At 50.9% G+C, this 12,461-nt stretch overlaps 1 protein-coding gene across 1 annotated transcript; it reads left to right on the top strand.

Annotated features, from left to right (window-relative positions):
- The first annotated feature begins 918 nt into the window (after positions 1 to 918).
- On the top strand, positions 919 to 5,306 carry RAN (RAN, member RAS oncogene family). Its single transcript, XM_063415810.1, has 7 exons — positions 919 to 1,034; positions 1,751 to 1,793; positions 2,700 to 2,784; positions 2,878 to 3,003; positions 3,975 to 4,162; positions 4,621 to 4,791; positions 4,885 to 5,306. Exons 2-7 carry the CDS (start codon positions 1,758 to 1,760, stop codon positions 4,927 to 4,929), a joined length of 651 nt encoding a protein of 216 aa, XP_063271880.1. The 5' UTR covers positions 919 to 1,034; positions 1,751 to 1,757; the 3' UTR covers positions 4,930 to 5,306.
- The last annotated feature ends 7,155 nt before the right edge of the window (positions 5,307 to 12,461 follow it).

The following is a 12,461-nucleotide window of genomic DNA, read 5'->3' as shown; positions in this document are numbered from 1 at the left end:
TTTAAGGAAAGCCCCTTTGACCACAGCCCATCATACCTCAGAGCTGTTCAATTAGACCCTCCTGCTGTTAAAAGCATCTTTATTAAACCACACGGGAGGCAGTTGAACAGTTTTTCTAAGTAACCACGTGTCTTTTTTCACTCTGTCTGTGGAGAGAGCATCATCAGCCGAAGCATCCCATGGGATGTTACCGATGCAGCGGGGAGGCAGCCGGGTCCAGGGGCTGTGTCACCCACGGCAGCGAGCACAGCTGCCCACGGCAGCGAGCACAGCTGCCCACGGCAGCGAGCAGCGGCTCCTTGCACCAGGGCCGTGCCCAGGGCCGAGCTGCCCGGCCTGCCCAGGGACCATCGGCCACCTGCAGAGGTGCCCCGAGCGCTGCAAGGCCACGACAGGAGCGGAAAACGCGTCCTGCGAGGGGCGGCCGAGGGCGCCGGGGCTGAGGGAGGCCCAGCAGCACCGGCTGCTCCCCGCAGCTCCGCAGGGAGGTGCGGCCCGTCCTTCCTGCCGTGCCTGCAGTGAGAGCGCCACAGGAAAGGGCCTCAAGGCTTGCTGGAGTCCTGGAACCAGGAATTCCAACATCAGCTTAGCTATTGAGAACATTCTTCCGCTGCTCGGGTGGTCAGGCATTGGAAAAGGATGCTCAGCGAGGTGATGGAGTCACCATCCCTGAGGTGCTAAAGAGGATGTGGCGCTGTGATGCGGCTTGGCGGTTTCGGAGGCCGTGCTGGGCGGACGTTCTGACCGGCTGGTACCCGGTGCCGTGCCCGGTGCCCTGCCTGGTGTCGCCGTGCTCTGTGCCCGGTGCCGTGCCCTGTGCCCGGTGCCCGGAGCCCCGCCCGAGCCCCCGCGCTCCCTCACGGCCGCGGCCCTGCCCCGCCTTCCGCCGCCTCCCGCGCGCCGCGCACCACGTGACGCGAGGCCCCGCCCCCGCCCGCGGCCGCGCGGCGTCGCCGTCCGGGTATTTGAACGGCGCTTCCGCCATTTTCCCTGCGCCCGGCACGGAGCGAGCAGCGGGACACGCCTCGGCAGAGGTACGGGCCGGGCCCCGCTCCCGCCGCCCCGCCGCCGCCGGGCCGCGCGTGTGGCCGCTCTGGAAAGCGCCACCGTCGGGGCGGCGGTCACCGTTAGCTGGTGGCTGGGACGGGACGGGCTGGGTGGCGGGGAGGCTGCGCCTGAGGGAGCGTTGCGGCTGCGGGAGGCGAGGCGCGTGGCGGGTTTTCGCCCCCGGGAGCGGGGCGGCGGAAGGGCCGGGGCCGTGCGCGGCCCTGGCCGCGGTGAGAGGGCGGGCGGGGTGTGTGGGGCAGCGAGCGGGGCTCCCGCGGCCCGGCCGGGGGGAGGCGGCGCTGCTCAGTCATGGTGGCTCATGGCGGGGAGCGCGCCCGGCCCGGTGCGTGGGGAGGCCCGGCCGGGGCGGACCCGCTCGGGAGCCCCGCGGGACGCGGCGCGGCCTCTCCCGACGGGGCAGCAGCTCCCATTGAGCGGCGGCACGCTGGTTCCGGGCGGGCTGGGAGGACTCCCCGCGGATCGCGGGAGGAGCGGGGCCCGGCCGTGGCTCCCAGCCCGTCGCAGGCCGCGGCTCGGGCGCGGCGGGGCCGGCGGGCGCGGGCCGGGCCCGGGCGGGGGCGCTGCCGCCATTGCCGCGCGCGGGGCCGCCACACGCGGCGGGAGGCCCGGCCCGGCCGCAGAACGCCCCTTCCGGCGGGGCCGCTCCCCGCGCTCGGCGCTCACGCTGCCATTTCCCCCGCAGACACAGCATGGCCGCCCAAGGAGAGCCCCAAGTGCAGTTTAAGGTAAGGGAGCCGTGCGCAGGTTGGCTTCGCGGATTTTTCATTTTTTTCCTTTTACTAGAAAAGTAACACGAGCGTCTTTCGAGTGCCGACGTGGATGGTGGGTTTGGTTTCGAAGTTCTGGTCTTTCATTAATGGGGCAATTTATTGTAGTGTTGCATACAGCTTACACAAAAAGAGTCTGTTTAACTGTGTCAATCTCTTCTATTTGCAGTTTAATGCAATAAATTTTAGTGAATATTTGCCTGCGGAATGACTTTTAAATTCAAGAACTGAAGTGCTCTGTAAAAGGTGCTTGGAGTGAATTAGAATAGCCTGTTTTCTGTTATGTGCTGATCGTTCAAATATATCAGAAGAGAATTTTCTGCTGTTTTGTGTGGCTGGTGGGTTGGTGGTGTTCTTTGTTATCTTAACAGCCAGAAGTCCTGAAGACTGCTTCTTGAAGGTTGTTACTTGTGTTTCCTGCAGTGCTTGGCTAGCATATTCCAGTTCATGGTGCAGATGTTGGTGGGTTTTTGGTTTTGGTGGGTTTTTTTGATTGTAAGAGACCAGTGGGTTTCTCCAGTGGATGTTTTGATCATTTCCTCTCCAAATCTGGTCACATCCAGGTTGAAAGCCCTAAACATTCCTCGTTCAGTCCCTTGTGGTAGTTTATAGAACCATATTCATAGTGCAGTGCAGACTGTACCTTCAAGGACTGGATAAGACTGACCAGAGTTACAGGATGATGGATGGGCATAACAAAGTGGTTCCCAGCACAGGGAGCTGCTTCATGGGCAGTTACGTCTTATATTTACAGCACCTTGTAGGAACTAAGGTCTTTGTAGTAATAGATAGTATCTGTGCTGGAATGACTGGTAAATGTCTCAAAATGCATTGCTCTGACTCTTTTCCTTTCTCTGTCCACAGCTTGTCCTGGTTGGCGATGGTGGCACTGGTAAAACAACTTTTGTAAAGCGTCACTTGACTGGTGAATTTGAAAAGAAGTATGTAGGTATGTCTGAAGAAACATTTGAGTTCTGGTATCTTACAAATGGAGGTACAATGCATGACTTGCTAAATGTACTGCATTTTGTTATTTCCCTAGCAACACTGGGTGTTGAAGTTCATCCTCTGGTGTTCCATACTAACAGAGGCCCTATAAAATTTAATGTATGGGACACAGCTGGCCAGGAGAAGTTTGGTGGCCTGCGTGATGGCTACTACATCCAAGGTAAGGCCTGTGGGGGGACAGCTCTGTGTCTCCTAGAGCTCAGTCCTTCACTCTGTTCACGTTGGCAGCTGCCAGTGTGGCTGCAGTGATGAGCTGGCATAGAAGCCTTCAAACTCTGTGTGTAGGGAGGATAATGTCCTTTACCAGACAGTGTGTGCGAGTGTGGGAACATGACAAACTGTGTTCCACAGTGTCACTGTGGGCCTTGGCATTAATGGCAGTGGTGCACCTTCAGTGACAGATACTGCTGGTGGCATTTGGTGGTTAAGGGGGAACACGTGTCCTTCAGTACGTGCAGATTTTTGTCGGTATTGCTGTGCTCAGGCAAGGCCTGGAACACAGAGACTGTGGATTTTCATCTCTGTGAGGAAGCTGGACACCTCCATGCCAGAGTCTGTGTGTCTTTCTGAAGAAGTGCTGCCAGTGTTAACCCTACTTCTGCTGGGCAAAGATCTGTCCTGTGCTGCTTCACTCACCTGCATATCTTTATTACATCTTATTTTTATAAAGTGTTGAGTTCCTTGAGAAACTGCTCTGGACAAGGCCATCCTGAGCTGTGGGCCACAGGCACTCAGCCTACCTTGAAGCCTCATTAGCGTGACTGAGAGGAGTTAAATAAGTTTTAACTGATTTGGCCAAATATTTGTGCCAATGCGAGCTGGCTTCTGCAGCCTTGTCTGTCCTCATGGTGTAGCACCGTGTTCCTCGGTGGTGGAGCTGGGTTAGTGAAATGCTGCTCTGGCCCGGGGCAGCACAGAGGGGAGGTGACACAGCCACGTGGGGCCTGTGCACTGTGCACTCACCTTGTGGACAGGACAGCAGCTGTCAGAGCTGTGGTGCTGAGAGGGAAAGTTAATGCAGATGCTTAACCCCCATGTGGGATAGCTCTGGGTTCCTGATCTCTATCCTGAGTTACAAGCAGGTGCAACCTGAGTTACTCCTGGTGTAACTTGACTTTCCTTCTCTTGCAGCTCAGTGTGCCATCATCATGTTTGATGTAACATCAAGAGTTACTTACAAGAATGTACCTAATTGGCATAGAGATCTGGTACGAGTATGTGAAAATATCCCTATAGTGTTGTGTGGCAACAAAGTGGATATTAAGGACAGAAAAGTCAAGGCAAAATCCATTGTGTTCCATAGGAAGAAGAATCTCCAGGTAGGTCAGAGGTTGGTTGGGTCTGCGGAGTGCAGCTGGGTGTTGGTGGCAGTCTGATGCTCTGCCTCTGTCACTGTAGCTGCCTTACATCTTCAAACCAGGATTCAGGGCAGGGGAAGTGATGACATGTGGCCATCACTGGCCTGGAGCAGAAGCTGTGCTAAGTTCTTTAAGAACTTGTGTGCATTTGGCTTCAGCTGCCCAGAATCTCATCCCAGGAGAAGGGTACAGGCACTATTGCCTCCTGAAAGCCTTTGACTTTGATGAGATCTGATAACCTTGCAGTTAACAGGTTCTGTTTGTTTCTAAACACTTAAATCATAACTGCTTATGAATATGCGAACAGAAGCCATGCAGTCAAAAAAAAGGAAGGTAAAAGAGTCGATTCTGTGTTAGTCTTGGTATGTCCTAAACATGAGAGGCTTTTAAAAATAATGTCTAATGTGTACTTTTTGCAGTATTACGACATTTCAGCTAAGAGTAACTACAACTTTGAGAAGCCTTTCCTGTGGCTGGCTAGGAAGCTCATTGGAGATCCCAACCTGGAGTTTGTTGCCATGCCTGCGCTCGCGCCTCCCGAAGTCGTCATGGACCCAGCACTGGCAGCACAGTACGAGCAAGACTTACAGGTCAGTGCACGGGGAAACCATTGCCTGTGGCTGCTGTCACACCCGGGCCACGGAGCTGGGGAACAGTTCTGAGGTGTGGCTTCTTTGTTGCAGATTGCTCAGACCACTGCACTGCCAGATGAAGATGATGACCTGTGAGGGATGAAGCTGGAGCCCAGCGTCAGAAGTCTAGTTTTATAGGCAACTGTCCTGTGATGTCAGTGGTGCAGCGTGTTTGCCACTTTATTATCTAGCTGAACAGAACATGTGCTTAATCTTTGGGATGCTGAAAGAGATGAATGGGCTTCGGAGTGAATGTGGCAGTTTAAAAAAACAAAACAAAATGAAAAAAAAAACCAAAACAAAAAACCTTCATATTTTGGACCTGCATATTTAGCTGTTTTTTGGACTGCAATTATTTCCCCTTTTGAGTTTCAAATATAAGACTGCTGCAGTCACATCAGAGTGTTAAGTGGAAAATCTTGTTTCTGTCATTCCCATTCTTTTGTTTAGGTAATAAAGTTGTATTTCAAGTATCTCCAAGCAAGTGAACTCCCATGCATTGTTAGGAAAACTGTTCAAAGTGTCCTCTGTTCTTCATTTGAGGGTAATACTTGACTGTCTGCTACTGCATTTCTCATTGTTTTCCTTCCTGCTTCTCATACGATGCTCCTCTTGCTAATTCAGAGCTAACAGTTAACCTTTGCTTTTTTGTTGGTGCAGAGCTGCAGCACGTGGGGCGAGCTGAGCTGCGGGGCCGTGCCCGGCGTGGCTGGGGGCAGTGTCCAGCCGTGCCCGGCAGTGCCTGGCAGTGTCCAGCCGTGCCCGGCGTGGCTGGGGCAGTGCCTGGCAGTGCCTGGCAGTGTTCAGCAGTGGCCGGCGTGGCTGGGGCAGTGCCTGGCAGTGTCCAGCCGTGCCCGGCAGTGCCTGGCAGTGTTCGGCAGTGCCCGGCGTGGCTGGGGGCAGTGCCTGGCAGTGTCCAGCCATGCCCAGCAGTGCCTGGCAGTGTCCAGCCATGCCCAGCAGTGCCTGGCAGTGTCCAGCCATGCCCAGCAGTGCCCGGCGTGGCTGGGGCAGTGCCTGGCAGTGTCCGGCGTGGCTGGGGCAGTGCCTGGCAGTGTCCAGCCATGCCCAGCAGTGCCTGGCAGTGTTCAGCAGTGCCTGGTGTGGCTGGGGCAGTGCCTGGCAGTGTCCAGCCGTGCCCGGCAGTGCCTGGCAGTGTCCAGCCATGCCCAGCAGTGCCCGGTGTGGCTGGGGCAGTGCCTGGGCAGGGTCTCTGCAGTGCACAGCCCCGCAGCTCTGCTGGCACTCGCTGCAGGTCAGTCCCAGCTCCTCACTGTCCCCCAGCTCTGTTTTCAGCAGCAGCCAGAAGCAAATGGCATCCAGGCCTGTGGGCTGACCCCAGCTGTGTCTTTGCATGGAACAGCAGTAGAGCTAGAGCTGCTTAAAACAATTCTAGGCATCTCCAAATTCACTAACCAGAAAACAACCGTGGCTTGAGCTGAAACGCTCCTGCCTACCCAAGGGTGTATTAACTGAAGCCACAGTGATCTAAACATCTAGACTTAACTGTAACTGCACCAAGTTCTTAATTTGAAACTGGCTTATTACAGCACAAATGGTGGAAAATGTCAACTTTTAACACTACCTTGTAGAGATGAATCTTGGTCAATATTAGTACTGCTAGTCAGCAAAACTTAAGTTTAGGGATTTTTTTTTTCAGTAGTGTTTGAGTACATGAAGTCTTGAACTCTTCAGTTTTGTATTTTTGGTTTCTTAATAAAGTGGAGCATTTCATTTATTCCTTTTAATTTGCATGTTTGTGTACAGAAGTTACTTCAATATTCAACTTTTGTTGCCTGGTAACAAAAATTGGACTATGATTATTGTGCCATATTGCTGTGAAGGAGTAATTTTTAATTTACTTCAGTTTGGGAATTCTTGGGTTGGGTTTTTTGGTTTGTTTTTTTGGCTACTCAGAAGCTGAGTTGTGTGTTTAAGACTTGAAGCTCCTGGATGAAAATGAGGAATGTTGTACACTTGGTGTCTGTAAAGGAACAAACCCCCACTTACTGTGTTTCATTGACTCCTGCTGCATAATCCTGCTCTTAACTCCTGTGTAGGCTTTTGCCTGTGGTGTTACTAACTCCCTGTCGTGGTTTATCCTGCTGCCCTGGCTGCTGCTCTGCTGGCTGGGCTGTGGTAGCTTCTGCGTCCTCAAGCTCTCACTTCTGGAAGCAGCTGCTCAGAAACACAGAACAGAGAACTTGTGTGGCTCTGCAGTGCTGCCACGCTTGGAGGAGAGCAGGCAGCAGCCCCGGGTTGGTTTGTGTGGTTCCACAGCGGGTCAGGGGTGTCCTTGCAGCTCACCTGCCTGGCAGGGCCTGGCCCTGCTGTGGCTCCTGCAGAGCAGCTGCAAAGGGGAAAAGCTGCCTGGAGACTGCTCTGAGTGTGGGGAGCTTTGCTCTGGAATCTTCAGTGCCTCTCCCAAGGCCAAAAAAAGTCCAGCTCTGAAATAGGTGAGAATACTCATCCTGCTGTAAAGGAATCTTCTCAGCAGGCAATGTTTTGGGAGGGGAGTAAAGCCCACTTGCAGCATACCTTATTGGTATTTTATTTTAAATAATGCCAATGCAGAGTGCTCAGTTCAAGTTCCTTCTCTATAGCCATTCTAAGGAAGTTCTCACTAGCTGGGTTTAGAGAAAATCTTAACCTATTTAATCAAGTAAGGAGGAGGATTAGAGGTGTTCTGGAGCCTGTTCCTGCAGTCACATCAGTGCCAGGGCTGAGTGGGGACCGCAGCCCTCCTCAGGAGCTGGTGCCCCAGTGTTCCATGCCTGGGCCAGGAAACTGCTGGGCTCTGCTCCCTGCGCCCCTGGGTGAGTGTTTGCGCCCCTGGGTGAGTGTTTGCGCCCCTGGGTGAGTGTTTGCACCCCTGGGTCGGTGTTTGCGCCCCTGGGTGGTCCCACCCCGAGCAGGGTCAGGCTGTGCGGGCAGGTGGGAGGCAGGCCCTGCTCCGGGGACACGCAGGCGCTGGGCCGTGTGCTGCTCCCTGCTCCAGGACAGAGCTTTAGTAACAGAGCTCCCAGGGCCCGGGCCGGCTCCCAGCTCTGTTTTGGGGTGATTCCGGGGCGATTTTGGGGTGATCCCGCGCGGTTCCGAGCCCGTCCCGGAGCCCGCTGCAGTTCCCATTTTCGGCCACGCGGTGGCGCCGCCGCCCGCCGCGGTCTCGTCCCCTCTGGAAATGAATTTTCCCGCCCATTTTCCCGCCCATTTCCCCCTCATTTTTCCCGCCCATTTTCCCGCCCATTTTCCCCTCGTTTTTTCCGTCGATTTTTCCATTTTCACAGGTGAAATCCGCCAGAAGCGTGAAACGCACCCAGACCGAGCACTGCAGGTGGAGTTCTTCCCCCTAATACTGTTAGCTCAGCAAAGCACAGGCACCACCATCATCTTTCCCACAAATCATCAAATTTATGTTGAAGAACTGTTAAAATCAGAGCTGATTACATGAGAACAGCCAACACATTGATAACTGACACTGAGCTAAATTACAGCTTCACCTGAGGGAAAAGAGTCATCCATGAAATGCTGATCAGCTGATGTTACAAACAAATCTGGTGAGTAACCTGCAGCAGCCAAACCTGGCACAGCCCTGCCATGGTATCCATGGGCTGATCTTGTGGTAAAGTTACTCTGTGGGTAGCAAAATGAGCAGAAAGCCTGAAGGATTGGCGTGCTGGGTATCACAGTTCCTGTTCTGCTCTAAGGAGGTGTAAATGGGGGGGGAATGCTCCTCCTCATGGAGCCGCAGCTCTGTGCTGCTTTTCTCCGCTGCCCTTAAAAACAGCAGCGACTTGAGGAGCAGGTGAGAGAGAAAAGTGGTTTAGGCACGTAGGGTACTCTGTGCTGCAGCTTTAGAAGGCTTTCAGCCCGGGGCACGCATTTTCCTGCCGGTTCGAGGCCTTTGGGCTGGGCCCGGGACTGCGCCGGGGCCGGGACTGCGCCGGGCCCGGCCGCACAGCACCGCAGGTATTCACTGGCGTTAAAGATGACCGGGGATAATTCATGGGTTTTTTTGTTATATGTTGTTGAGAATATCGGTATAAGATACAGTTAACTTCTAAGCAAGGGTTTTGCCCTGAAACGGGCAGGCCCAGGCTTGTAAAGTGCCTTTTGGGCAAGGACGGAGGTGTAGCTGGGCGGGGGATGAGGCCGATCGCCGCCAGTCATGAGGGAGCCACCTCTGTGTGGGGTCAGGCACTGCTGCTTACACCAACCTCTGACACCACATCCGAGGAAAACACGAACCTCAGACACCACACTGAAGGAAAATATAAGGGGACATGAATCGGGAGGGATTTTGTGACCAGAGGGGGTCACACTGAGACTGTGACAGGCGTTCACCCAGTGCTGATCCCGGGTCTGTCAGCATTGTCCTTTTGATTGCTGGTATGTTTAAATTTTTATTCTACTTTTTCTTAAATTAATAAAAAATATTTTATTAATTTGAAAATTGGCTGGCATTTATAACACTGGGGAGAAAACAGCGCTCCCTGCTTCCGCTAATCACGCTTTCCAGGCTTGTTTCTGTTTTAATTGCCATCTCTGGAGTGGACAGTGGCTCCAGTGGTTCACTGCTAGCAGAGGATGGACGGGTTTATTCTCTCTGAGCAAAAAATCCTGCTCCTAAATACACGGCATCTACCCCGGCTGTAGCAAATCTGACACGCTGGGGTTTGTAATGCCATTTCCACAGGTGCTGGCCCGGCTACAGAACTGTTTATCCCAATTTAACTGTACTCATTGATGTGCTGGGCGTTCCTTGATGTTTCCACCTCCTGCTCCTCATCCCGGCTGACTTTGCATATGCTAAAAAAGTCTTAGAGCCCAAAAAGGAAACACTTAATCTCTTCAAAAATCAGTGTTTCTAACTAATTAAAAGGGATGTGAATCATGTTGCATCAATCGTCTTTAGCTGCAATGACATCTGAAAATTACATTTCTCTAAGGAGCCTATGAAAATCACTGAGAGATTGACAAATCCTCCAGAAAAAGAAAGAGGGATTTCTGTGATCTCCATATCGTATCCATTTTCATAGTCAAAATCACATTTTGAATGGTTGATTTTATTCCAGTTTACTTTCCCGCAGTGTGCATTAAGAACAGTGGCAGATACCAATGAGATTTTTTTAAATTTCATTTATTGTTTTGAAAATATGTTTTTAGGCAGTTCCATGATTCCAGGGTGTGTCCTGTGATTTTAGGATCTTTGGGATGACTGTTCCAGCCCACAGATGTGAGTGATTACTCAGATTAGGAAGCACTGCAGCAGCGTGAGGATCACACCAAGAGGAACCACAGGGGCTGAGAGCCCGGGGGGGAGAATCGGTGCTGGGTTTGGTTTGTGTGCTGGCCCTAGAGCCAGGACTCAGCACCTGGAATGGTGTGGCTTGTTCTGGAGTTCAGTTTTCATGCCTTTACATTAGTTAATGAGTTGCATTTCGGATTTGGTGACTCTTCAGGTTTTAATAAGGGTGCAGATTTGGGAGCTCTGCCACCTCTTCAGCCAGCTCTGACTCCTGCCCCCACCCCTCACTGCTTTTGCACTCAGACCTGAAGTAGGAAACTCCAAAATCCAGAACTGTGTCATTGCCCGTAGGATGAAGAGTTTTTAGTGCTGATGTCTGTAGGGAACTCAGATGTTCTGCTGGGAAGTAATTTCCACTGCTGCTGGCTCCTCCTCTCATGCTGGTGAACTTTCCACATGAAACCTCCGCGGAGCTGCTTTTACCCCAAAGAGCAGGAGGCAAATCTGTAAAACCCTAAGAGAAAAGCTGGCACAAATCCTAGGGGCAACCTTTATCATGGTTTAGGGATTATTCATCATTATTGCATAATATTATAAATATTATTTTAATATTTGTGTAATTAAGAAGATCTGACTACCTGAATGATCCCCAAACATACCCAGTTACAGGCAGTGGCTTCTGGAAAAAAGGATTTGGCTTAATCACATAAAAAAGGATTTGTAAAACATTTTATTTATACAATTATCCAATTTCACGTAAGCTTGACTTTAAGGCTCAGATAATCAAATATTCGATTAAATTAAATCTTTGGGATTGGCACAAAATCCTAAACTACTTTACAAAAATCTAATGTTTTCTTCATCACATGGAGTAAGATGTTCAAGGCACTGCCAAGACACAAAAAATTCCAGTGAACAGAAGAGAGACAACAAAAGAGCTAATCTAATACCCATCAGTTCGGAACTGGGGCCTCTTTTAAGGAAACTTTAAATGTATAATTTATGGTATGGTTTTATCTACCTGCTTAATTGGTCTTTGAATCATCAGTGTCTTAATGTTTTCATGAGGAATATCTGTCTATATATTAAATCAGCTTAATATTACAGATGTTGCACAATAAACGTATTTTCATTTGATTAGGCCTCAATTTTATTGCCAAAACGATGTATTTTGTTTTCTGGCATCAACCAGCAACTTCTCATATTCTTAATTAGAAAAATATTTTTCCATGATAGCGTTAGCCTTGTTGAATTAACGCCAGATCTGTGTTTGTTTTCTCTTTCTCCAGCCTGAGCTGTTCAGTTTGTCCTTCTCAGTTGTCAGCTCAAAGAGGATTTCATGCAATGCTCTCATGAGCGTGGTCCCTGGCTGAGGGGTTTGACCAAAACATCGTTAATTACTTGTTCCAAACGTCTTTAATTACTTGATCCCTCCTGGGGAGTGGAGCCGGGCAGTGGCTGCCCTTCCATGGCCTCTGTTAGGGTATTTCTGAGGCTGTTGTGGGGACTCAGAGGGTATTGAGGGTGTTTAGGGGGCTGTTGTGGATATTCAGAGGGTGTTTAAGGTGTTTCTGAGGCTGTTGTGCAAGTGAGAAGTGCAAAGCCCCAATTCCTGCTGCCTCTAAGGGTTTTTTGAGCACTTTCGTGGTTCTTTGCAGGTTTAGAAGCTCTTCCCACAGAACAGAACCTTTGCTGAAAAGCTCAAGAGAAAGCACAACCCAGCCTTTTCTGACTCATCCCTGTGCACTCTATCAGTTCAGATTAATATGATGATACTGTTGTAAATATTGGATTTTTGCACTTTTTTAAAAGCAAAGTTCTTCTGGCTCTAAGTGAGGTTTGTGTTTTTCTGCTTTCCTCCGGAACCAGGGGCTCCGGGGTTGTTGTATCTCCAGTGAATCCCCGGAGATGGCCAATCAGTGTCGCCCATTGCCGGGATTTGATTGTAATGCATCGAGGAAAGAGAGGAGGAAGCATTCTTCAGTCTCCTTGAAGGTGATGCAGCTGGCAAACGATTTTTTAAAGTGCAAATCTCACCAAATTGCACCTGTGTACATCTGAGCAGCTCCCTGGAGCAAAGGACAGATGAATGAGTTTACACAGCTGTGGGGTGATTTGTGTAAGTGAATTAAATAAAATCCCTTCTACAAGTACTTAGCTGGGGTGTCCATTACCAGGAGAGTTCACAGTAAAATCTAAGTGGATGTGTCTTGATATATCAGCTGTAATCACTTCTTAACAATGCCTGTTACTGACAGAGGGACAGAGTCATTTTAATCCAGAGTATTTATTGATGTGTTAGTAGAGGCTGCAATGTGAAACAAGTTTTACAAAATCTATTGATTCTTAAAATACTCCTTTCTAGGATGTTTGCTGAAAT

Source organism: Prinia subflava, chromosome 19, assembly GCF_021018805.1.
Source record: "Prinia subflava isolate CZ2003 ecotype Zambia chromosome 19, Cam_Psub_1.2, whole genome shotgun sequence".
NCBI classification, from domain to species: domain Eukaryota; kingdom Metazoa; phylum Chordata; class Aves; order Passeriformes; family Cisticolidae; genus Prinia; species Prinia subflava.
The sequence above is the reverse complement of the archived record's forward strand: the minus strand, read 5'-3'. Positions and strand labels throughout refer to the sequence as shown.

Excerpts from the sequence above, each read along its gene's own strand:
- RAN (XM_063415810.1), top strand. The coding sequence starts at position 1,758 with ATGGCCGCCCAAGGAGAGCCCCAAGTGCAGTTTAAG. Across the intron at positions 1,794-2,699 it reads AGCCCCAAGTGCAGTTTAAG|CTTGTCCTGGTTGGCGATGG; the intron begins GTAAGGGAGCCG and ends CTCTGTCCACAG. Across the intron at positions 4,163-4,620 it reads ATAGGAAGAAGAATCTCCAG|TATTACGACATTTCAGCTAA; the intron begins GTAGGTCAGAGG and ends TACTTTTTGCAG.